Genomic DNA, 27087 nt, shown 5'->3' on the forward strand with positions numbered 1-27087 from the left:
AATTGAGCCTTCCTGCCTACACGGCTCTTCTAATCTTCAATGCCAGAGTCAAGAATGTGGTAGTTAATTCTTCTTGGGAACCTGTGGTCCACTGGATAGGAGTGAGGAGGCAGGAGCGGTGGCATAATCTTCTAGAAGGTTCCAAAAAACAAAAACATAACCCAACAGAAAGAAACCAGCTAATGAAGAAAACATCTGCCAGTTCTCTGAAGAACCAGGGGGCTCAAAGTCCATTTGAGTGTGTTTAGGAGCTGTTGCACTCATCACCTGTGTGGCCTACCAGTTGCCAGAGGCCAAGCAATTCTTTGACATTGCTGTTAGCCACACCAACTGGGAAAACTCCAGGGCTGTCAGAAAACTATTTGGAACTATCCTTATCTAGGAGCAGATTATTCTAATTGATCTTTACATGCTTTATGAAGTTTTTATAACTCACTGTTTAATTCCTAGTGTTAAATAAAGAGAGGGTTTTGTTTGGGAATTTTGTTTAGCAACAGAATTCACAAAAGCAACATTTGTGCATGTTTTAGAGAGGTACATGTTTTCATTCCTTTAATAATAAATGTAGTCATTTGTGGAAGAACAAAAAAGGGTATTCTGTATATAAATAATTAAATATGGATGTTTTTGTTCTATATGGAGACTAAAATTCATATAATACTTTAGGTTTACAGTGTTGATTGGAGCCAGACAAGAGGAGAACAGCTAATAGTATCTGGGTCATGGGATCAAACAGCAAAACTGGTATGTTTTTAAATTTTGATCTTTAAATTATGTGTCATAATTAATGTTCAGAAAAATAGTCAAATGCTCTCCTTTGTTATAATTTGTTGAAACTGCCTACATTAAAGAAGATAATCCTGCAGTTGTTGCTGCAAATATACAGTGAGCTAATTATGTTCCTAGGAGACATCACAGCAGGGGGTTCCCCATATAGCACAAGACAAATGAACAGAACTAGCATTTTTTCTTTTAAAAACATCTTTGCATGTACAAACACCCCCCAAAAAATCTTAAATACTTATATACCTGCCTTATGTATACATTATAAAATGTATGTACATGTGACTTGGATGGTCCAAGCTAGTCTGATCTTGTCAGATCTGAAATTAAGCAAGGTTGGCCCTGGCTGGTATCTGGATGGGAAACCACCAAGGAAGACCAGGGTTGTTATTCAGAGTCAGGCAATCACAAACTACCTTTGTTAGTCTCTTTCCGTGAAAAAGCTATAGGGTCACCATAAGTCTCTTGCAACCTGTTAGCACTTTCCACAACACACAACAAAATAAATTCATGAAAAACTGTACAAATATACATACAACTGTTGTTAATATAACAGTAGAATATTGCTAGATAGAGAAAGAAAATAAAAACAGGGGGAAAGTTTAATGCATTTTAATACCTTCTCCTTCTAATACATCTTCCTTCTAATCCATATTCAGTGGATTAGAAAGGTTTCAAATTCTGTAAACGAGGGCCAGGTTCTTACAGATTAGGGAGCCCAGAGTGAACCTGTGATGGCTCTCCATTTTAAGAGGAATGTTATAGTTGGACAGCATCCTCATCAGTAACAGTAGTACAAAAATATACAAATATACACTGCGTGGAACAGATAACACGTAAATCATGTATAAGTTTATATTTACAAAATATGAAATCACAAGTGCAGACAAACATGGAGCACAGCTCCAAGTGAGCAAACTCAGTCCAAATAAGTCCAATAATAGTAACCCTTACAAAGGGGAAAGAAAGGCTCAAAAGAGCATCGGAGAAGTGAAAGTCCATTTAAAGGAAGCGGGGGAGCAGCAGCGGCAGCTCTCCACCTCATTCATCTTCACTCACCGAATGAATCCATTGTAAATTTCTCAACGCGTCTGTTGACTATGCTTGCACATTTCGAAGAGCCGCCCTTGGGCACTTCAAACTTTTTCAAGAGCCTGGATAAATACATTTCTCATAAACATCATAATGTCTTAAATATGAATATAAGAACATATCAAAAATAATGCTTACAAACTTTGATAGTTAACTCTCTCTCTACTGCGCATTACAAGGCAGGCATATGCTCAAGGAACCACTAGGTGACCGCTGCCATAAGATGGTGCTAACCAGGTGCAAGCAATAACCTCTTAAAGCAGTATCACAGAATTCTTTAAAATCAAAACAATCAAAGCCAAAGTTTCCCAAGCTAATTCATAAAAAACAAGATAAATCATTTTGAAAATTCAACCCATTTGGTTCTAAGGATCGCAATCTGAATATCCATTCCACCTCTTTCTATAAAAGCAACCTCTGTACATCTCCACCTTCCATTGAAGTCTCAATCTTCTGCAGCACAAAAAACTCTATAGATTCAGGATCATGCCCAAATTTCCTGAAATGATCAGTAAGTGGAGCACCCTGCATGTCATTTTTTAGACGGCAAACATGCTCCAACACCCTAGTTTTAAGGGGTCTCATAGAACAACCCACATACATCCTGGGGCAAGAACAGAGGGCACAATGGATGGTAGCCCTAGTGGAACAATTGGAAAAACACTTTTACAGAAAGAGGCGGAATGGATATTCAGATTGCGATCCTTAGAACCAAATGGGTTGAATTTTCAAAATGATTTATCTTGTTTTTTATGAATTAGCTTGGGAAACTTTGGCTTTGATTGTTTTGATTTTAAAGAATTCTGTGATACTGCTTTAAGAGGTTATTGCTTGCACCTGGTTAGCATCATCTTATGGCAGCGCTCACCTAGTGGTTCCTTGAGCATGTGCCTGCTTTGTAATGTGCAGTAGAGAGAGAGTTAACCTTATCAAAGTTTGTAAGTATTATTTTTGATATGTTCTTAAATTCATATTTAAGACATTATGATGTTTATGAGAAATGTATTTATCCAGGCTCTTGAAAAAGTTTGAAGTGCCCAAGGGCGGCTCTTCGAAACGCGCAGCAAGCATAGCCGACAGACGTGTTGAGAAATTTACGATGGATTCACTCGGTGAGTGAAGATGAATGAGGTGGAGAGCTGCCGCTGCTGCTCCCCCGCTTCCTTTGAATGGACTTTCACTTCTCCGATGCTCTTTTGAGCCTTTCTTTCCCCTTTGTAAGGGTTACTATTATTGGACTTATTTGGACTGAGTTTGCTCACTTGGAGCTGTGCTCCATTTGTTTGTCTGTACTTGAGATTTCATATTTTGTAAATATAAACTTATACATGATTTAAGTGTTATCTGTGCCACGCAGTGTATATTTGTATACTTTTGTACTGCTATTGTTACTGTCTTCTGCTGTTTGTGGTTGTCCTCATCAGTTACAGCTGATGGTGTAGGAGGCTGTTTGGCCTTTCAGTGACACAAAGAGCAAACCTAAGCGGATCTACTTAGGAGTTTGTTCCATGTTATTCAGTTGGACCTACTCCTAACAGGAGAGCCAGTTTGGTGTAGTGGTTAAGTGTGCGGACTCTTATCTGGGAGAACCGGGTTTGATTCCCCACTCCTCCACTTGCACCTGCTAGCATGGCCTTGGGTCAGCCATAGCTCTGGCAGAGGTTGTCCTTGAAAGGGCAGCTGCTGTGAGAGCCCTCTCCAGCCCCACCTACCTCACAGGGTGTCTGTTGTGGGGGAAGAAGGTAAAGGAGATTGTGAGCCGCTCTGAGACTCTTCGGAGTGGAGGGCAGGATATAAATCCAATATCTTCTTCTTCTTCCTGGGGAGGTGTCCTTAGAACTGCAGCCTGAATTGACTGTGTCCCAAAGTCCATTGCTGTTCCCTTTCTTGTAGAAGGACTGGGTCCAGGCAGCAGGGTGTCATAGATTCCCATTAAAAATTCTACAGTGAGAAATATAAACAGTAATCTAAAACCAGTAAGAATGAATACAATAGAATATTTTGTACCAATGTCAAAGTAAGGCTATTCAGACCTGTGAATTGTATAGAATGTTTCATCAGCCAGGGTGGAAAGGTAGCAATATTCTCAGATGCATATTAATATAAACATGTGCACATCTCTAGTAGGCTTTAGAGTCACACTCCTATGCTGAAAAGTTGCTACAACAGTGGATGACACCTTTTTATTTTGTATTAATTTCAGGGACAAACATAGCCTCAACTGTTTATGTTAATGTTTGTTTTTGCTCTGTTTGTCGAATGCTATTGAAAGCTATTCTGAAGCAGGCAGTTTTCTGTGTTCAAATTGGTTTAGTTTTAAAATATATCTAGATATACAAGATGTTTCATAGTTGTGTGTTTACTCAGAAGTAAGTTTCTCTGGTTTTAATGAGTCCTCCAAGTAAGCATGCACTGTACCGCAACAGGTTTTTGGAAGTCCAGAGCTGATAAATAAAAAAAAAAAAATTCTGAATGTTGATCAGACAATTTAGACAGAGAAAAACTGTTCTACTTCACTGTGCTCTCATACATAAAGCATTCTGTCCATATGTGAAAATCTAACACACCTACTTCTAATAATACTAACGTTTTCTATTAGTGCCCATTTTTCCTGGACCTAATCAATGTTTTAAACATGAGAGAATAAAGCACAGTGTATTGCCTTCAGCAATTACATTGTACAAACAGCTGTTTATTTGTTTATGTTTTATTTAGTGGGATCCTACTGTGGGACAGTCATTATGTACTTTTAAAGGCCACGAAGGTGTCATTTACAGCACAATATGGTCTCCGCATATCCCAGGCTGCTTTGCATCTGCTTCAGGTACACGTTACAGTGCAATGGTACTCTCAAAGGGGAAACTTTTCCATTCACTCTGATTATTTTACAATTCTGTCCAACAGGTGGTGCTGTACAATATACAAATGAAAGGAGAAAAGATAAATGTGTAGCTGTAATTGGAGGTTCAGTTCTCTCTCTTTTTTAGTTCCATTGCCTTTGTCTCCTGACATGGATCAGCAATTGTCTCAGTTCACTGAGCTGATAGCAATTTTTTATACTGGCATTTCATCATAGCAGCTCCTTTTCCCACCCTGTAACTCTGGTTATAAATTCTGAGGTATTCTCTTACTTGATACCTATGTTTCTGAATTCAGTGTGCAAGTCTACTCTTGAAACGAAAAGTTTAGGTCAATAACGCTTTCGGCTGTGCAGTGATATTTTTTTATGGTATAGTTGTGGGGGGGCGGTCAACAGTTCTGTTACTCGAGCTCCTGCTTATTTATTGTGTATCTGCTGACTATTTGCAAAGAAAAAATGATTTAAATCTCTTGGGTGGCTAAAAATTTCTAAGTGTTTTGAAAAGGGAATTGAAACTATGGTGTAAAAAATACACTGCAGCAAAAAAAATCATGACTTAACAGCTATTCTTAAAATGTGCTGAATCAGCATAGTGTTCTAGGTGGGTTGGTGATACTGACACAGCAGCTGCAACTCACAAACTGTTTTCCTGGGCTTTTGTAGGATGGTTATACCAGAGTTGTGCCAGCAGGCACTCATTCAGATATTCACTGCTGAGAGGTTGATTACCAGTTCTCAGTCTGGTTAGTCTAGGTGGTGTTAATTAAAATGTGCTTTATGGTAGCATTTTTGAGCAGGTGATGCATAGTTCTCTCATGCAGGTCAAACCTGTGTCCTGAACTGAACTCTTGAGCATACAAACCTGTTGGTGAGATGCTGGTAGCAGCAACCTTTGTGTCAGCTGTTGATAAGAATAAGTAAAATGCACAAAAGGGTGCTCCTGGCATTTGGGGTTATGCATATATCCAGTGCCAGTGATATTCTGCTGTTTGACTAAGTAAACTCAAATAGTTAATGGGCAGCTCACTGGTGAATGTGCATATCTCTGGACTGGGGGCAATATTTGGGTCATATAGATTGTTCAAAGCAATTCTGTTAGCACTGCATGCTTTCATAGCAATCAGATTTACTTGTGCATAATACAAGGTATACTATATTATGCTGGTTAGTTGATGTCACTAGTGAGCATTTTATGCCTGTAAAATAATGGAGCCTTACCTTGCTAGAATTGGTTGGGGTTTCTTAGAAAGTAAAATAGATCATTTGCTGCTCCTGAAGCAGCATCCTTTCTATCAGTACTGCAAATCTGAATCAAGATGAGGTTTCCCATGATGTTCTGATGGGTAAACTAGAGGACTGTGGACTGGACTCTAGAATACTTAGGTGGATAGGAAACTGGTTGGAGAACCACATTCTTTTAGAGAACTACTTTTTTAGTTGTCAATGGCATTTCATCTGAATAGAGGGAGGTGTCCAGTGGAGATGTCCAGTTGCAGATGACACAAAATTGGGAGGAGCGGTGAATTTATTTTAAATTGGTTCTCTTTATGATCTTAACCATCCTCTTTTATGAAATTGGCTACCAGAACTCTTTCTGAAAGCAGCCATGGTCTTATGAAATGAGCAGTAAGAGCTCTTCAGTTCTAAGCTATTCAGCACTATCATGCATTCATATTGCTAACAGGGCAGCAGAATAGTAGAAAAAACTAGGGTAAAGTTGAGAGTCTTTTGAGCACAGGAAGACCTTATTTGGCATGGTCCTTGGTATGGCAGGAAGCAAGACAGCTACTAAGCCTGCTACTAAGTGGGTGAAAGGCCACTGAGGGCAATCTGGATTCTGATTGTTTATATTTGGCTGCAAAATTGTTTACATTAAGATGCAGCTGTGACCCAATAGATCTGATAAAGAGATGGGTCTTTATAAGCCCTGCACTTTTGAGCAGAAGGGGCTTACTGTATGAGATGCAGTGACCTCTCTCAGTCCAACAATCCTTAATTTCTGTTTGGGGCCTCAAACATAGAGAAAATGCTCAGACTTCGAATCTAGAGCAGAGCATCTACTAAGGACTTGGGACTTAGATTTTAAATGGGAAAATGTAACTAATAGGGAGAAGTCCCTGTTAGGACTTATATTTTCCAGTATGCTCTCTGCTTTATTGTATGTTATGCTTTATGCTTGACTGAATTCTAACTGTGTAACTGTTTTCTGTCTTGTTTTTCTATCTATATATTTTAAGCCTAAAAGAGAAACTTGGAGTCTAATAAACTGTTTTGCTTTGCTAACCTTGGAGCCTAATAAAGTTTATCTATGAGGTCTTAAAACTAATTAGTGAGTATGTATTAGCCTTCTGATAACTGCAGGTTGTTTTGGTAATTGCAGGATTTGGTTTTGGGTTTGTGATGTTGGGGGTACAGTATAAATCCCTCAACAATTTTGGTGACCCATCGATGTGATTTCAGAAGCTCCTGGTTGTTTGGGTAATTGGAGGCACAGGCGCTGTACATAAACAGAATTCTTTAACAATGGAGTACCACAGGACTCAGTTCTGGGCCCGGTACTTTTCAGTATTTTTATTAGTGATCTGGATGAGGGTGTGCGCAGGGGCTATGCATTAAATTTGCAGATGACACAAAACTGGAAGGAGTGGTGAACACACCAGAAAATAGAGATAGAATTCAGTGAGAACTGAACATACTGGAAAAATGGGTAGATGTGAATAAGATGCAATTTAATAAGCACTGAATTCTACATCTGGATAGCAAAAATTAACAACACACATACTAGATGGAGGATATACTTCTGGGTAGCAGTGTGTGTGAACAAGACCTTGGAGTATGGGTGGGGACTCATATGAGTAAATATGAGTAGCCAGTGTGATGCAGTGACAAAAAAGGACAATGTGATCAACAGAGGCACAACATTCAAATTGCAAGATGTAGTTCTGCTGTACACTGCATTGATCAGGCTGCTCCTGTAATATTGTGTGCAGTTCTGGAGACCTCACTCCAAGAAGGATGTGGGCAGAATGGGGCAGGTGCAGAGGAGAGTGACGAAGATGATTAGGGGCCTGGAGACCAAGCCCTATGAAAAAAAAGCTGAGGGACTTGGAAATGTTTAGTCTGGAGAAGAGGAAGTTGAGGGGAGACACGGTTGCTTTCTTTTAAGTATTTGAAGGGCTGTCACTTAGAGGAGGGCAGGGAGCTGTTCCTGTTGGCAGCAGAGAATAGGACTTGTAATAATATGGGTTTAAATTAAAGGTGGGAAGGTACCAGCTGGATATTAGGGGGAAAAATTTAACAGACACAGTTGTTCAACAGTGGAATCAGCTACCGAGGGAGTTGGTGAGCTCCCCCTCTCTGGCAGTCTTTAAGCAGCAGCAGGACAAACGCTTGTCAGGGATACTCTAGGCTGATCCTGCATTGAGCAGGGGATTGGACTAGATGCCTTGTATGGCCCCTTCTAGCTCTGTGATTCTATGAGTCTAGGATTGCATTTTAGATAAGATATATCTGTAAGAACAACATATCCTTTTTAAAAAAAAGAACAGCATGGTATGATGCATCTTCTACTGAAGCAAAATAAGGAATTTGGTTGGTTAATAGCAGCATGACCATTGCTTTTATACGCAAAATGGATCATTCTGCCTATTCTCCGGGTGCGGTCTGGTGTAATGCTATTTAAGGCTTTGGTGTAATGCACCTTATTTTCTGATCCTGAATCATGTTTGTTTGATGGAACAGCTAGATTCCAGTCCAGTTGCAGACTGGAGACCAACAAGACTTTGTTTTTTGGGGGGGTTTTGGTGAGGGGAATCTCTCCTTTGTTAGATACAAAGAAGGAAGAGAACTTTGACTCTTGAAAGCTCATAACCCACCAAAATCTCGTTGATCTCTAAGGACTAGAATCTAGTTGTTCTACTGCAGGCCAACACAACTGCCCTCTGAAACAGTTTGATAAAAGTCAGTCTCACTGATGAAAGTGACTCAGCAAGTGACTTAGGCAGCATATATGTCCGACTACACATGTAGACACACCTGAAACTGCCTGATGAGATCTCTCAAAGTCAGTATTGCCAATGCAGACTGGCAGAAACTCTCCAGGGTCTCAAGCAGGGGTCTTTCACATCACCTTGACGTGATTCTTTTAACTGGAGATTCTGGGGATTGAATCTTCATCATGCCAAGAAGAAGCTCCACCACTGAGCCACAGCCCCTCTGCAGTTGTTTCATCACAACTTTATTTGTACAGCTAAAACATTTGTGAAAAGCTAGAGACATGTATGTTGCAGACTACTATACTCTATTCTTTCACTAGCTTTTTCGGGGTTCACTAAGAGTAGGCAAGAGTCTTGGGAATGTAAGTCCTTGCAGACAGAAAACAGCCGATAAATAAATGTCCCTTCACGAAGAAGTAAAGTTAAATTGAAAAATGTGTCAGATCAAAAATTTGACAAGTTCTATAGTAGGGTGTATTTACTGAACTAAACTTTTTGTCCCTTTCCCCCTTCAAGTCTTGTTGATTAATGAAAAATATTATTGAAATAAGGCTTAGCTCATGAAGACAGAATACTGGCAATTCCCAGCCAATGCTTTTAATAATTTTGTCCTCATGTGACCCCTTTGTATTTGCTGCTGTAGTTTTTCTTAAAGAAGGGCTTTGAGCTTTTTGAAGCAGCATTGTGATACTGAGGGTCAAGTGATTGGACTAGAAACTCAGCTGTAACAATTGTATAACTTTGAAAAATGCTGTTTCTGTAAGATTATGAGGAAAAGTCTCAGTTTCCACCCCCAAAATACATTAATATGACTGGAGTAAAAATAATTTCAAACTTTAAATGATCATTTAACTTTGGTGCCAGACATTGTTTTTCATCCATTTGCCTAACTTTTGGGATAAGTAACCAGACCAGGAGGAGTGCAGAGTGTAAAGTGCCAACTTCATGTTTTCTTGTTGCCTAGTGGCTATTGGGAAGGTGTTTTCCTTTTTCCCTGGAGGATTGTCTTTTTATGAACAAGCACTATTCTGAGTCAGAATATTGGGTCACCTTACTAGTATGTAGTTTAGTCACTAATGCTAATAAGTGCCAAAGATCCATAGAACCACTTGGTGTACATCTGTTGGGTTGAACAGGCCTAGAGAGATTTAAGCAGTAGAGCCATGTGCCACATCATGAAGTTCTTTTGGGTTAAAAAATGGTGAGCCAAGATCAAGGAACCAAGTCTAAAGCCTCCTTGGCCATATGCAACTAGTTGTCCAATTATTGGATTGCATGACTGTTGACCCATGGTTCAGAATGATTCAAGACAGTAAAATCTGTGCTAAAAATGAATAAAGTTGCCTAGTCATTCTATTCATTAATTTCAAGCAAAATCTGAGAAGTATTTCTGTACATCAAATCAGATGCATTGTGATTCACTTGCTTTGTGTCTTTGATTGTCACCTTTCAGGAGCTATATTTTATTTTCCAGTTGTTTATATATGGTGTATGAATGCTGTCCCAGGTTGGTGGGTTGCCAAAGGAGACCCATCAGATCAATCTTTTAGAAAGAAAAGAAAAATTCTGAAGAGAAAGTACAGTTGCAGTGCTATGAGTTTTACAAATTCATGCTGTAAATTAGGTAGAATTTATAAAGAGCAACTCCTACTCCCATCTCTTAGTAATTGTAAACCATGTAGCAAATAAAACTCATTCTAGTATCTGTCTCACCTTCATCTGAGGGAAGGAAGTAAAGGGAAAAAATAAAAAAATAGTCAGAGGTTGGCTTGACCCACAAGAGGACGGCCAAGTTAGTGTCTTCTAGTCCATTATGAGTTTGCAGAGTTCAAACTCTACCAGCAGATATTCTTACCTTGTCTCTGTAAGCACTCCTTGTCTCTGTATGCTTTTCTGTGTGCCATGTTCACAGTCTGATGCTTCCAGTTGTCATATGGTAAAGAGTGACTGGGCTGTTCTAATGTCACACTGGAACCTGGTCAGCAATCAGTGTTGCAGCTTTTTTGGATGTCACTGACAGTCATTTTGATGGCACAGAGGCTGTGCAGCTCAGGGTTGCATCCACAAAGTGAGGATTCGCAATTTTTCTTGTCATCACTGCCATGAATACAGACTGAACTGCATGCATTTGTACTGGCAATGGGGATTTTTTGTGTGCTTTCCTATGTCACCAACTATTTTTCATGCATATTCCTCTGCTGTTTTAAAGCTTTTTAAAAGCTTAAAAAATGCCTTTTCTTTATGGATTTAGTACTGGTATAATATAGTACATGTAAGTATTACAGTTATTAAGTTGTGATTGTTCACATAATTATTTTTGCATATGGGCTTCTAATGTATGGGATCTGTTCCCACTGATAATGTCCTTTTAATGATTGCATGCATTATTTCTATATGGAACTTTTTGTTAGGTGCTTCAGGCCTCCAGATCATACAGAAAAGCAAGTTAAAATGTTCATAAATAAATTAGCTGAATGATATCATAGATTTTGATGGAAAGCAGTTGGTCGTAGTTGATAATTGCTGCTTATGGTATGTGATGTAAATGCTGCAGATCAGTTATATAATAAATCAGTTTCTGCACTCTCCTGTGACAGTCTATTAGTGTGCACATTCACTGTCTACCAATGTGTATTTTCCCACCTATCCTCTAAAATGCAGTAGAGAGGCTTGGGTAAGTTGAGTATACAGGTCCCAATCTTGGTGCACCAGACTTAAAGCAATTTTCTTTCCTGTACTGCAGAGCTACACTAACTGTACATGGATGTTTTCTTAGTGGTGATGTGAAGGTCTGATGCACCCACCCTTTCTCTGCTAATCTGTTCTGATAATTAATATACCGTAATTATCATTCCTGTCTCTTTTGAACATGTTAATTTCCTCATTTCGAAGACACTTTTTCTAATGCTCCTTTCGTGCTTTTCTCTTGTGACCTTTTGAGATCTCTTCTAGTGGTTAGAGTGCTGGACAAGGATCTGGGAGCCTCAGGTTCAGTTCTTTAATGTGCAACCTTACTAGGTGCCCTAAGGGCAGGCCTGTAGCTACGGTGGGGGCCCCAGGAAGTCAGCCCCACCATTTTTGCAGCAATGTAAGGATGCCAGCCCCACCACTTACCACCCTGATTGGCCTCCTTGGCCTTCCCTGCTGTCAGCCCTCCTCTCTCCTGCCCCTGATGGACCCGTGGATGTGGCCACAGCCCACCAATGCTGCCCCCTACTGCACCATCACCCCACCATCCCTGCCACCACTGGACCACCCCGCATGCATGTCAGCCAGCTCGACAGCAGGAGGCCCTGGCAAGGAAGCAAGCTGCAGAGATTCACTCGTGCCACCTGCTCTATAGGAGATGACTAACTGAGGCTGCAAAAGCAACCCCAAATGCTCCCTTCCAAAATGCCTCGTGGTAAGCTGGTGTGCTTGCACATGTGGGGGGAGATGGAGGCTGGGACGGGTGGGCAGTCACACATCTCTTTGCCCAGCTGTACCAACTACAACTCCCACAAGATTATGGGATGGTCTCTGGCCCTATCAGCCCCCCCCCCTGCAAGGTGGGGCAGGCTGGAGAAGGTGCCCCCACTTCTCAACACCACCAGGCAGGCAGGAGGTGGCAGCCCAACCTGCCTTACAGAATTGTTGTGAGAATAAAATGGCGGACAGACAAATGGTGTAAGCGGCTCTGGGCCTACAAGGACTTGCGGGGGCATCTAACTTTCCCCTGAATACCCTTCCCCCACTTTTCCCTCTTTCACCTGGCAGCCCCCAAAGAGGCCAAAACAGCCCTTCTATCATCACATCTGCTGATAGAAGAGGACTCACTAGGAAAGGCCCAGCAATGACCACTGAAGACTCGCTACCTGCACGACTTGGTCAGGCCCAAGACCTCTCCTCCTTTACTGCTTCTTTCTCTTTTTCCCAGCAACCAACCTATTTTTCTGTACCTGTCTCCATTTTCCCTCTTATTATCTCCTTGGCAGTGTCTCCCTAGGAGAAGTCCAGCTGAGTTGGGCGGAAGCTACCAGTGGACCCAGTCAAATTGCACAGGCAGTGAGTTTCCAATGGTTGCTGCTCAGCCTTTCCCCATGCATCCTCTCCCATGACAGGAGAGGGGGATGGGATCTTTTTCCACAGCTGTTTATGCCTCCAAGTCCATCACTACTACTCCCATGGATTTGGTTTAGATAAACCAAGGCCTGCAAGGCTGAGCAATATCCTCTTGATCGCTTAGCAACTCCTAAAATGTCCTTGAAAGTTCAGAAAGTAGTCTCAGTGGGCATTATTATTATTATTAATTATTATTTATTATATTTGATGAATCACCGTACCCTGGCCAGCACCAGGATCAGGGCGATATACAACAGTAAAATCAGTTACATTAATATATAAATAAAATCAATTACATTAAAAATTACAAACGCTGATGGCGTCTTTAAAGTGCTCTTATTCAGTTATCAGGATCACATCAGGGGTGGGAGGATCCCCCCAAGAGGGGGTGGAGAGGTGCCAGCATGGCAACTGTCGCTGTCCTCATGCAAAGGCTTGGCGGAACATCTCTGCCTTACAGGTCCTGCAAAACTGTAAAAGATCCTGCAGGGCCCTGATGTCTTCTGGCAGAGTGTTCCACCAAGTTGGGGCCAGGACTGAAAAAGCCCTGGCCCTTGTTGAGGACAGCCAGACCTCTTTCAGGCCAGCAGATTTCAACTAATGGAGTGCAACGTCCTTCCAGGGACATAGTGGAGGAGGCAGTCCCGTAGATACATCGGTCCCAGACCACTCAAGGCCTTAAAGGTCATAACCAAAACCTTGAATCTGACCCAGTACTCAACTGGCAACCAGTGTAGCTGGCGCAGCACAGGTAGAATATGTGCCGTCCGTGGTGCTCTTGTCAGGACTCGCGCTGCTGCATTCTGAACCCATTGGAGCGTCCTGATCAGTCTCAAGGGTTAGGTCAGCATAAAGCGAGTTACAGTAGTCTAGTCTGGAGGTGACCATTGCGTGGATTACTGTGGCTACGTCCCAGTGAGATAGGAGGGAAGCCAGCTGCCAGGCTTGACGGAGATGAAAAAATGCCACCTTGGCAATATTGACCTGGGCCTCCATTGAAACTCAATGTTTCAAGAGTATTTATTCTGTTATGTTCATGGGTCTCAAGAGATCTGGGTATTGGAGAGCAATTCTAAACCTCAGAGGTCTAAGCAACTGTGTCAAGAAATGAAAATCCTGGATGGAATCCCTGCAACATATCTTACAAGTTATTCAAAACAATTTTCTGACATTGGACCTCTGGGCTTCAGGCAGTACTTTTGACTTTCTTATCAGGATCAACATATCCAATACAAGGCCTCACCCTTTGGTCTTTTGTCATCCCTGAAAGTTATAGTGAAGCTCTGTCAGGTGGGAATTGTAGTGAAGCTCTGTTAGATGGGAATTTACACTTATCCATATCTGGACAACAATCTTATAAGAGCCAGGGGTGCTGTTACAGCCACCCGGGACTCTGAACAAACTGTAAATTTTCTTCAGGCACATGGATTCTGATATATTCATGGAAAAGTCACCTATCTCTCATGAAATATATACATTTGGAAGCCAGAATTCAGTCCTAACTGGCCACGTGTTCCTACCACAGAACAAGCAGCAAAATTCATGACCTTAATGAAGGACATCATACATCTGTCAACAGTTCTAGGTCTTATAATTTCAATGATAGAGTTGGTACCTTGACCCTGTTCCCACTTCAGAGCTCTGCAGTGAACACTGCTCCCTTTCCAAAAAGAGCATAATGAGACATAAACAGATCCTTTTATCTGGGAGTCCAAAGTAGTATCTAAAGTGTTAGACACTCTCAACCAACATTTCCAAGGGAGAATGGAGCCTGAATAAATATTTCAACAAATCACACACAGATTTGAATGCCCAGTCATGGACTTACTAGTGTCTCCAACCAAAACCCAAGTTTCTGATGAAGTTTCATGATCCTGGAGCAGAGGGAAAGGATGCACACTCGTGGCCAAAAAGTCTACTTTCTGCCTTTCCCCTGACCCATCTGATCTGAACAGGGTAAGGAGGGAAGGAGCTGAAGTAGTATTCATAGCATCATTTTAGCCTAGGCGTCCTTAGTTCTTGGAACTAGCACATATGTCAGCAGCTGTTCTAGGGAGTCTGCCAGCAATCCAAGATCTCTTAAACTGAGTCCCAATACTCCATCCAGACTGTGTCTGGCTCTGACTGACAGCTTGGAAGTTGAATGGTCAGATCTAGTTAAACAGGGTTTTCCTGCTGAGATAGCGGAGATCATTCTTCAGACTAGGAGGCCTGACCAGGTGCTTTTATATCCACATGTGGGTAGCCTTTAGGAACTTGGCAAAAACCAATACTTTGAACCCAATGAAACCATCCTATAGAGACACCATTTTGTTTCTTCACTGAGATGAAAACACTGAGTTTAACACTAGGCAACTTAAAGAGACAAGTGGCAGCACTTAATGCTGTTCTTGAGGCCTATCAGTAAACAGACAAGCATTTCTTAACAGGAACTAGATGTAAGGTTTGGCCAGTTATTGACTCCACAAATCCATGTTCATGTGAATATGGTTAGGATTTATTAAAATCAGATACAAGAGATAACCTGCTAGAAAGCAAATGCTGTTCTATGGTCAGACCACTATACCTTGAAAGGCCGGCTGGACTTGCAACTTCTGTGCTGTTAAGGCAGCGAGTGGATTTATGCTTGCCTGCAGAGCCAAATGAGCCCAGAGCGGCTTCAGGAGGCCCTGTGGGATCCGATGCCCTCTGACGGGTCGTTACATGAGATCTTGGAGGACTGGTATTCTCAGCTCTCCACTGCCTGACGACATTGCCCCCCGGCATCCTTTTTGCTGTCGTGCCAAGGCAGCCCCTTGCTATTCCTTGGAGCTGCTAGGGATGAAACGACAGCTTAGATGGTTAGAGCGAGTGTGGCAGTATGCTCATGATGAAGAGTCTAGAACTTCTTATAGAATGCTTATGAAAGTCTATGAGGAGGCTGTGATGTCCACTAAGAAAGATTTCTATGTGACCTTCATAGAGTTTGCGAAGTCGTGCCCAGCTCAGTTATTTAGAGTGATTCGGTCCTTAACAGCTCTGCCATCAAGCAACCAAAAAGATAGGGAATTGGATATTGGTTTTGAGGCCTTTGCGACATACTTTGCAGATAAAATCTTGATTCTCCGTTAGGACCTCCCAGCCACGTTTGATACAGTACGTGAACTGGAAACCCGTTGGCCGTCTTCTGGTCCTATATTGGACAACTTCAGTCAACCCATATTGGAGGATGTGGACAGGATTCTGGCTGCAGTGAAGCCCACCACTTGGCCCCTGGATCCCTGCTCATCCTGGCTTGTGAAAGCTTGCCAGGATGGTATCCGGGACTCTCTAGGTGACATTGTAGTGAAGCTACAATGCTCCAATGGTGGAGCAGTTGCAGGTCTTCCTGGATGAAATATCCGCCCTGGACCCATTCCAGTCCTGTTTCTGCCCAGGCTATGGGACAGAGAAGTTATTAGTTGCCCTCACGAACGACCTAAGAAGGCACCTGGACCAAGGCGGGTCGGTGCTGCTGATTCTTCTCAATCTGTCGGCAGCAGTTGCCACGGTCAATTACAATCTTTTGACCCACCGCCTCGCCGTCGCCAGAGTACAGGGGGTAGCCTTACAATGGTTTTCCTCCAGTTTGATGTAGTGGTTAAGTGTGTGGACTCTTATCTGGGAGCACCAGGTTTGATTCCTCACTCCTCCACTTGCAGCTACTGGAATGACCTTGAGTTAGGCATAGCTATCACAGGAGTTGTCAGCCCCACCCACCTCACAGGGTGTCTGTTGTAGGGGGAGAAGATATAGGAGATTGTAAGCCGCTCTGAGTCTCTGATTCAGAGAGAAACGTGGGGTATAAATCTGCAGTCTTCTCCTCCTGGGACAAGGACAAAGGGTGGTGCTTGGAGAGCAGACTTCCTTGCAGCACCCACTTATATGTGGAGTGCCACAGGGAGCTATCCTTTTGCCAATATTATTTAACATCTATATGTGCCCCCTTGCCCAGATTGCCCAAGGTTTGGGGCTGGGTTGTCACCAGTATGCTGATGACACCAAGCTTTACCTGTTGATGAGTGGCAGACCATCCTCCGCCCCTGATGATCTGTCCAAGGCATTAGGAGCCATGGTCGGATAGTTACAGCAGAGCCAAATGAAGTTAAATCCAGCTAAGATGGAGGTCCTATGCCTGAGTCAAGGGGGGTGGGTTCGTGCATCCAGATCCCAGCCTTGGACGGTGCTGTCTTGGTGCTGGCCCACCAGGTGAAGAGCTTGGAAGTGATTCTGGATACCTCCCTTTCTATGGTCTTGATGGTTACCTGGTCTGCCTTTTACTATCTATGGCAGATCAGACAATTAATACCATATCTATCCCCCCAAGACTTAGCTACAGTGATCTATGCAATGGTCACTTCCAGGCTGGTCTACTGTAACTCGCTGTATGCTGACTTGCCCTTGAGGCTGATCTAGAAACTCCAGCGGGTGCAGAGTGTGGCAGCTCGCCTGCTGACTGCATCACCTGTACGAGTGAGCATACGGTCGATGCTCCGCAGTCTGCACTGGTCCATTTCAAAGTTGTAGTTTTGACTTCTAAAGCCTTGCACGGCCTGGGACCAACATACCTGTGAGACCGTCTCTCCCCATATATGCCCCGAAGATCGCTTCGTTCGGCCTTCCAAGATCTTTTGACTGTCCCCAGTCCAAGAGATGCCTCTGTTGCCTCTACCAGGTCCAGGGCTTTTTCAGTCCTGGCCCCGACCTGGTGGAATCAGCTCCCTGTGGAGATCCGAACCTTGCCTGGCTTGTTAGCTTTTCGTAGGGCCTGTAAAATGGAGCTGTCCCGCCAGACTTTTGGATGCGGCAGTGGGTGTCCATTTGTTAGATTGGTTGGCCTCCCCTGCTGTATCATCATGTTGTACCATCATCAGTGCCAAAAAATTATGCTATTAATATAGCGTTGCTATTTCATCATTATTTGGACTGTTTATTACTGACATGGGCCAGTGGGTTATGTAACGTCATAATATGTGGTATGTAAAGTGCTGATCGGATTCTGAGCTTAATGCTGAGTATAAATGATTTTATTGTGGTTTTAGCTGTTCTTGATTGTTTGTCTTATTATTACTTATTTTGATATACTCCACCCTGAGCCCCCATGGGGGAATGGGCGAAATATAAATAAACTACTTGTCAAGCCCTCCATTGTATTTGGATCTGTAACTCAAGGCCTCTGCTATTTTCTGTTATTTACTACCTAGCCAGCCTGGCCATCTGGCAGACTAATGTTTATAACCCAAGATAGTGCCTGTTGTATTTCCTGTGGAATGCATCATGTCAACCTCCCTACTTCCCAGGTCTTATCTATTCACAGGTCCTTGCTAGAATGCTTTGTAGTGGAAAGTTAGTGTTTACATTAAGCTACTAACCTTCAGGTTTGAATGTTGCCGCCACTGAATAACAGCTTATGTGCTTTTATATAGTGAATGTATAACCTGTGTTCTTCAGTCTTTTCACTGACAAGTGTCAGTGAAGCATCTCCTGCTGTTTTAATAAATACATCTATTTGAAATAACAAAGGATGTCATTATTGGAATCTCAGGGCTTGACACTACCACTACTACTGCTACTACTACTTCTAATAATAGGCCTGTTACTACAACAACTAGATAAGCAAGCTTGTTACAACAATGACATATATATAACAAGGTCTCTGTTCTCCATCCCCCTCCTGCACCTACTTAACGAGATATAGTTACATGCAAGCACTAGAGAAATGAAACTTAACATAGCTTAGAAAGAAAACATGGTAGGCTCTCTTGGAGTCTCTCTACGGTGCTCTGAGCCATCATGAAGGCTTCCTTTGAACCCCCAAAGTCCATAGATTAAAGGTACATATAATGAAATATTGTCTTTTTAGTGGCAGTTACCTCGGCTAGAAGGGTTTTTGAAATAGTAGCTCTATCATCCATAAAAGAACTCTGCATTTTTCATAAGGACTTTGCGACCCTTGTGCTGAAGGTAATCTCCAACTTTCACATCAACCAGCCAGTGATGTTACCTTCATTCTGTCCAAAACCAACATATTAGAAGGAAAAGATTTGGCATAAACAGGATGTGCATAGAGCTCTGCAATCTAGATAGAACAGCTACTTTCAGACTTAATGAATCCATTTGTTTCATACAGCAGTCAAAATTTGGGCATGAAAGTATCTAAGTCATCCACTGCCCTTTGGGTAAAGCAGTATATCTACAAGATGTACAAGACACTGGGCCCAGCAAAGGATGTTTCAGCACATTCAACCAGAGCTGCAACCGCTACAGCAGCTTTCTCCACCAGGGTTTCAGTAGTAGAGATTTGCAAAGCTGCCACTTGGTCCACCTTGTCAACTTTTGTTAAGCACTTCTGAATAGACCAAATGGTATTCACAGAAGAATCCTTAGGATAAAGGGTGTTGCAACAAGTGGCAGAACAAAAGATTACAAATTGATCCCCACCTCTGGGTATTGAAAGACAACTTGGATGACTTTCCCCACTGAAGGAGAATGAACTGTTGGAATCTACCCCGTGTTTCTTCTCTTCAGTGGAGTGAAGTCATCCGCTACCCGGCCCCCTCTCAATAATATATACTGGTATATACATTAAAGGACAAATGGAGATATGGTGGTTGTTTTTAATGTAAATAAAATATACAAAGTTTTAGGATTTTAGTGGCTCTAAAAAATCTTTCCACTTACTGTGCTAGGTACTTAATCAAATTGTCTGTGTATGAATACATAGATGCACACAATTTGTGTATAACAAAAGTTATCCTGTAGTGTAATTATGTGGGGTTTTATTTTATTTTATCTGAAAGTGTTTCTTCATATATTTATGAACTTTAGAAAGACAAATAAAGTGTGATTAAATATTTAAGGATTTGCTGTTGTCCAAATTATACTGATGAGAAAGAAAGTAGATTACTGACCAAAGAAAATAATGGTCCTGTCTGACTGGCATTTCAATTAATTCAACATTAAATGCATTTACCATTTGAAAAGGTGCAAAGCACTTTGCAGAGCTGTTAATACAGCATTCGATCATCTGTAGTGCTGTGGGTGCTTACCCATTGAAACAGATCATGTTAGCAACCAGGAGCTCTTCAATTTATATAGTCTTTTCTATTCTGTCCTGATGTCAGTACCACTTTCTGAACCAATAACATGGGCTGGGAGATCAGGTGGAAGGGGCTGCACTGGCTTAGGGGCCTGATAAATGTCTGGCTGACAACAAAAGGCCAATCATGTGGAAAATGTGATTAAAGAAATGACATAAATAACAAAACTGCATGATGGCTAAAAGGGTTTAGTGAGTCATTGTGTTGTTTGCCCAGAAGGCCTCTTTGTTTCTACCTGGAGAACAAAATGAGCATCACAGAAATAAGTTCTAAATGCACATTTGCAGACTGCCAAACATAAATCAACATTGCTAAATGGTCCTTGACCATTCATTCTGCAGCTCTAAAAGAAGTGATCAGTTGGTCTAGTTCGCTGTGACAGAATCCTTTATGGAGTCAAACAAGGTTTATCACCTCTTAAATTTACTAGCAAGAAGCTGCTTACAAATCAGATGCTTACTTGGAAGAGGTACTACTGCACCTATAAATGGAAACTGAGAGTGGCTGCTTCTGCAGTAGGCAAAGATCTGTGAAGCTTGACATAACTGCTAGCTGTTAGCTTAACTGCTGCAGCTTCGGTTTTAATGCTGCATTCATTTAGATCCTTAACATGGTTATTAAATCTGTTTATTAGGGTAAATACAAACTAGTTTGATCTGTATTTTTCATGGATCAGGGAAAGAAAAACATGTCCCCACATCTTAGTAGAATTTAGTCACCATGGTATTTTTCATTTATTAAGCCTAACTACTGCTAGTGAGACTTTTTTCTTTAAAATTTCCCTGCTACTACTGTGGACCTTTCTTTTTTGAATTTGCACCCAAGAGTATCAGCACAGAGAAAAGCAATTGCAAGCTAGTTTGCTCTTGAATAAATTAAATCTATTCCCCACATTCGGTGCTAACATTGTACGGTTAAGCAAGAGTTTGACAGCAATGTTAATGACTATAGTGCATTGTGGGAAAGAACTTTAACCACATGAGGAATCTGGAGCTGTAGATAATCTGAGACATTGGCAGTCTCACAGAAAACCTAATAAGTTTAAATTGGGATACAAAATGTTACCAGGGCCTTTCCTAAACTTTCCCAGGAATGGTTCTAAATGTGCATCAGTCTTTAGGAAGTTTAGAATACCCATATTTCTTTAGATCAAAAAATGCTATGCTTTTTAAAATAAATTGAAGTGGTGAGAAAGCTGATTTTAAGTATTAGCAATTAAATATGGATAGAAAATAAGACTGATTTCTGTTCTCATAACAGTCCCCTAAGACCAAGAAGAAATACATTCCAGTATATTGAATGGCCTGATTCTAAAACTCACAGTGCTAATAAACTGATGCATTGGTTTGGGCATACTAACTGTTCCACCAACTCTTTGTGGCATTATGATGGCATTACATTTTAGTCTTGTGTGGTAGTTTGATGCACCAGTATGTTCATTTAGGATTGGCTGTTAAAACTCTTCTGATTTCCAAAAACAATACCAGCACACAATGTCCTTGGATATTAAAATGAAAGAAAAGTAACATAGATGTCTAAACCAGGGGTGTCAAACATGCAGCCTGGGGGCCGAATTATGGCCCCGGAGGCAGTGGCGTAGGGAGGGGGGCGGGGGGAGCGGATCGCCCCAGGTCTGGGGGGGTCTGGGGGGCCCCTTGGGGGCCCCTCAGAAGCCGGCTGCTCTCGCCGCCTTCCCCGCCCACGCGCTGGTCGCTGGAGGCCGCTCGTTCCGTCCGGGCTCCTGGGGACTGGTGGGCGGCGTCGATGGGGGCAGCTTCGCAACTTCAGAGCGGCCAGGGCAGCGCACCTCCGCCGCCTCTCCCCTCCCACCGCCCCGCCTCGTCCGCCAGGCGCCTTCCGGATGTCTCCACTCGCCCAACTTCCCAGCTGGAGTCCTGGGGCAGCGAGGAGGTCTCCGGAGGGCCCGCCCGGCTCTTTCCCTTTCCGGCCGCCAGGAAGGAGGAGGAGGAGGGCGAAAGGGGCCCTCGAGCGTCCCGGGCTGCCTGCCTGAGTCCCTCTCGGGGCGGCATGAAGCCCGACGGCAAGGTGGTGCTGCTGGGCGACATGAACGTGGGCAAGACGTCGCTGCTGCACCGCTACATGGAGCGCCGCTTCCAGGGCACGGTCAGCACGGTCGGCGGCGCCTTCTTCCTCAAGCAGTGGGGGCCGCACCACATCTCCCTCTGGGACACCGCAGGTCAGCTGAGGAGGGCGCAGCCGAGGGGAGGACTTGGCGGGGAGCTGGGGGGCCAAACCGCGACCCGGGGGCCACATGTGGCTTTTTTACACATCTGGTGAGGCTCGCAAAGTCCCCACTGGGTGGTTTGGAGAAGGCATTTCTCTCTTTAAATCGCTTCTCCAAGCCAAGTCAGCTGGCAGATTGGAGAATGCATTTAAAGTTAAAGTTGCTTTCTTCCCACCTCTCCTTCCCCATCTTCCTCGGGAGGTGGTGGGCTCTCCTTCCTTGGAGGTTTTTAAACAGAGTCTAGATGGCCATCTGACAGCAATGAAGATCCTGTGAATTTAGGGGGAGGTGTTTGTGAGTTTCCTGCATTGTGCAGGGGGTTGGACTAGATGACCCTAGAGGTCCCTTCCAACTCTAGGATTCTGTGATTCCTTCCTTCCTTCCCCTGATGCGCATGTCTTGCAACTCTCAAACATCGGATGTTTACTTTATGTGGCTCTTTCATTAAGTAAGTTTGGCTCTCCCCACGCCCAATGGCCTCCGTGCCGCCACAGCCCCGGGGGCTGGGGGTGGAGGGGTCCCCTGCCTGCTGTGTTGATCTGCTCCTCTGTCCAGTGCACTTTGATCTCAGCTAAGGAGCTGTGTTGTGTCCTCACAGCAACCCTTTGAGGTAGGTCAGGCTGATGGAGACTGGCCCCAAATTGCTTTGGAGTAGAGGGGACTGCTCCACTGTGCCACAGCCTGTTGGGGAGTGCAGTTTGAGTTCAAGGACCTGGGGGTTACCAGTAGCACAGGGGTGGCCAAACTGCTGCTCGGGAGCCACATGTGCCTCTTTCACACATATCGTGTGGCTCTCAAAACTCTCTTGAGTTACTCCTGAAGGTTTTGGATCTAAAATTGGTTGTGAATGGACATGTCTGTCACTCGAGGTTGCAAATTCCCCATGAGAACGCAGTTTCTAACACAGAGCTTTTGTTTTTGTGGCCAGTCCAGGTTTCTTGAAATCCCCACTGCCCTGTAGCTGGCTTGGAGAAGGCATTTGTCTCTTTAAATCACTTTGCCAAGCTAGCTGGTGACTTGGAGAGTGCATTTAAAGTTAAAGTATATTTCTTTCCACTTCTCCCTCCCTCCCCATCCATTTCCTTCCTCCCTCCCATTGTAGTGGTTAAGTGTGCAGACTCTTATCTGGGAGAACCAGGTTTGATTCCTCACGCCTCCACTTGCATCTGCTGGAATGGCCTTGGGTCAGCCACAGCTCTCGTAGCAATTGTCCTTGAAAGGGCAGCTTCTGGGAGAGCTCTCTCAGTGCCACCTATCTCACAGGGTGTTTGTTGTGGGGGAGGAAGATAAAGGAGATTGTGAGCCACTCTGAGACTCAGAGTGGAGGGCAGAATATAAATCATCTGTCTGTCTGTCTTCCTTCCTTCCTTGTGGCTTTCAAACATCTGACATTTATTCTGTGTGGCTCTTACATTAAGCAAGTTCGGCCACCCCCGCAATAGCGATTGTGCGTGATCCTGGCCTTCCTTTCAAAGCGTTCCAGGTAACATCGGTACAGAACTTCTGCAGCCACGGAGAAGTCCCCAAGAAGATTTTAAAAAGTAACCTGGATCACCTGGGGAAATGATAGGTAATGTGCTGGCATGGCTGCTGTTGGCACAGTGCTGTTAAATACTTCTGGGCCCCGTTTTTTTTTGAAAAATGGCTTAACTTTACTTGGATTACTCCTAGGTCAAAGTCCACCGGCTCCTCAGAGATCAACAAAAGTTCCAGAGTATAAGTTTTCAGGAATCACTTCCCGTTTCCGGCAGGTGGCACAGGGGAAATGATGTCACAGGAAGTGATGTCACTTCCTGTTTCTGGCGGTGGCATGATGTCACCGGAAGTGACATCGCTGGAAGTGACGTCACTTCCTGTTTCCGGTGGCGTGCACACACGTAGGGGGGCCCACATAAATCTTGGGCCCCGGGCCCCCAAAGCCCTAGCTACGCCCCTGCCCGGAGGGATCCTAGCAGGCCTGTGAGAGTGTGTGTGTGTTTTGTTGGCTCATTATGCCAGGGCTCTCCTGTGTATAGCTGGGTTTTGCTTCTCCCTTTTCTCTGTATTCAAGCTTTCATGATGTAGTCTTTCTCAGTAGGAAAGCAATGTGAACTATTTAAATGAGGAATAACCACAAGCCAGTGATGTGGATAAGACTACGAGTGTGTGCCCGAACCAAGTTCACCCACCACATTTCCTTTGTAAACTGGGGGTTTTAACCCCAATGAGGGGGCAGAGTGTCACACCAATGGAAAGTCGGGGTGTCATATGTGTAATATCCAGTCAGAGACCATTCGTATCATAGATCCATACCCCAACATAGGCATTTTAATTACACTGGCCAAATGACTTTATGGCCTTGTTTTTCCCAAAACTGGTTCCTTTGAAGCTCCCCAAAAGTGATAGATTTCTCTCTTAGTGTCAAACATGGATGGGCATCCATCAAGTGGTCAGGGGACTGGCTGACTTTGATGGCCTTAGCAATTAATTAAAGAAAAATAGAAACTTTGTTAAAAGTCAGAATTGTGAGATCAGTTTACAGGTTATAACACACATTCACAACAAAAGGAGTGCTTGGCCTCTAACCTTGTGTTTCTGCCATCTTGTCCTGAGGATTACCAGATACAAGCCATTTATTTTTGTTGGAGGTTTCCTGGGTCATTCTTATTTCCTTATGCTTTGATAACAGGACTTTTAAAGGTTGCCAAAAGTGAAGGAATTTTTATGGCACTGCCCACCAGTCTCTCTGAGCCTGAAACTTTTTCATTCCCAGGAGCAGAAAGATGGACGCTTCTCAACCTTTCAGCTGGCATCATGTTGTTCTGGCCTGTGAACCAGAATCACATTACAGACCTGCTTTGGGGTCAAGAAGGAACTGGATTTGTCTCCCTTATGTGCAAGAAAGACCATTCCAATTCAAATGGGCATTGCTGTATCCAATTAATATTCTAGGGTTACATTGCAATATCACATTCCAGGGGTGCATGGCTTGGGAATAAGTACAGGGGTGTCTTCCTGGGTATCAGTGCCTTCACATGTTCTTGACCAGCACAAGAAGCAACTTATGTATTAAAGCTTGCAATGCCAGCCATTTCATGGGTCTTAGGGTCTTAGGCTCAAAGCATTGACCATAAGATTTCTGTAAGCCGCCCTGAGCCTGCTCCGGCGGGGAGGGCGGGATATAAATAAAATGATGATGATGATGATAATGAATGTCAATATATCAAAAGTAGTTTTGCAGCTTACAGATGCACACCTTAACTATATCTGAATACTAAATATTGCTGCAGCACAGACATTGTCTCCAGGTTTTGATGCAATAATTCAAAGATGTCAGTTATCAGAGACTGTTAAATAAACAAAATACTGCAAGAGTTCTAATCTTTTAAGCATGTTTTAAGTTTTTAAAAATTTTTTGTGTTTGTCCGTGTCTTTTATAAAGTTTATATCTCCACTAGCAGGAATTACATTTTAAGACACACATGGCCCAGCCTGACATGGTTTCATTTATGTCAGATCCATCCCTCATAACAAATGAGTTTGACACCTCAGGTCCAAACTTCCCTTGAAGAGAAGAGCTGTCGGTTACCTGTTCCATGTAAAATTTAGAACAAGAAGCTTTTATTAGATTTTATAACAGGCTACAAAAATATGAAATAAGCCTATATTAGACTGGTTAGACTCTTGCTTCTTCTCCAAAGCAAATACCGTAGCTACTCTTGGCGTTCCTCCAATTCACTAGAGCAGGAGGTACTTCAGGATCCCAGAAGATGACTTTTTATCTGCATCATCATCTATTTGGAAACAACTTTTTACAACATAGGAAGATATCTACAAGAGATATGGTGGGAAGGATCTTAAGTTGTCACGGCTGGGGCCGGGTCAGGCAAAGTCCAGGGGCAGTCCGAGGTCTGTAGCCAGTAAGCAGGAGGGTCCGAGGCGCCAGATCCGAATCACTGTACAAGTATCGCAGGTCCGAGGTCAAGAAGCCGAGGTCAGGGAGTCCAGAAGTCACAAGCCAAAGTCAGGGAGTCCAGAAACCAAAGTCAAGCCGGAGTGGATGCTAGAACGTCAGGGAGATGACTAGTTGCTTCCACAAAGCCTCCTCCCAAAGCCTACAGCTATATAGCCCTCTGCTGGCTGTTGCCCATTTGGGCTAATTGCTGGCTCAGAGAGGCAGCCAGGATCTGTTACAACTCAAGCATCCTTGCTCTTAGAAGGGCCAGAATCCTCTCAAAACTCAGGGCTCAGGGAGCGTCTTGCTTGTGAGCGTGCCGCCCTCCTCCGATCCCTGAGGTCCTGACGGAGGCGGTCACGCACACGCGCCACCCAAGAGGGCGAGGCAGGGGGGCTGGGATCTTCTCCAGCAGGAGGCAGGGGCACTGGTGCAGGTGGCAGGGGCACAGTTTCTTCTGCAGGCTCATCTTCCTCTGCAGGGTCCCCAGCACCCATGACATAACTCAGCAATTTGAAAAAGCAATGGTGGAGGAGGAAAGCAGAGTAAGAATAATGAAAGAGCTGCCAAGGAAGGTCATAAGTGACAGAAGACAATTTAAGAAATTGACAGACAAGCTAAGGGTGAAGGGAATAAGATACAGATGGATTCTACCTGAAGGCCTTAGCTTTGAGTATAATAGACTGAGAATCACAATAGTAGATACTCAAGGCATGGAAAAGTTTTTTGTGGACAATAAAGAATTTGGAGATACAGATTAATTGAAGAATCATTATGGATTACAAATTAATTTCTTGGAATGTAAATAGACTAAATTCACCACAAAAAAAGCAACATTTCATTGGATTAAAAAGCAAAAATGTAATATAATCTGTTTACAAGAAGTACATATTAAACAAATGGATTACAAATTTTTATGGAGTAAATCCTTGGGTGAAGAATTCTTTTCATTGGCTAAG

The 27087-nt window shown here is 43.2% G+C and overlaps 1 protein-coding gene across 2 annotated transcripts in view; it reads left to right on the forward strand.

Moving 5' to 3' along the window:
- PEX7 (peroxisomal biogenesis factor 7) overlaps window positions 1–27087 on the forward strand; it is a 140061-nt gene that overhangs the window by 17353 nt on the left and 95621 nt on the right. For both annotated transcript variants that reach the window (XR_009555455.1, XM_060240035.1), the window contains exons 4-5: window positions 667–744; window positions 4591–4699. Coding sequence is in view for 1 of the 2 variants with exons in the window: in XM_060240035.1 (XP_060096018.1) it covers window positions 667–744; window positions 4591–4699 (187 nt within the window). In the remaining variant the exon portion in view is untranslated. The remainder of the gene's footprint in view (window positions 1–666; window positions 745–4590; window positions 4700–27087) is intronic.

The sequence above is a fragment of the Heteronotia binoei genome, chromosome 1 (assembly GCF_032191835.1).
Source record: "Heteronotia binoei isolate CCM8104 ecotype False Entrance Well chromosome 1, APGP_CSIRO_Hbin_v1, whole genome shotgun sequence".
Classification (NCBI taxonomy): Eukaryota; Metazoa; Chordata; class Lepidosauria; order Squamata; family Gekkonidae; genus Heteronotia; species Heteronotia binoei.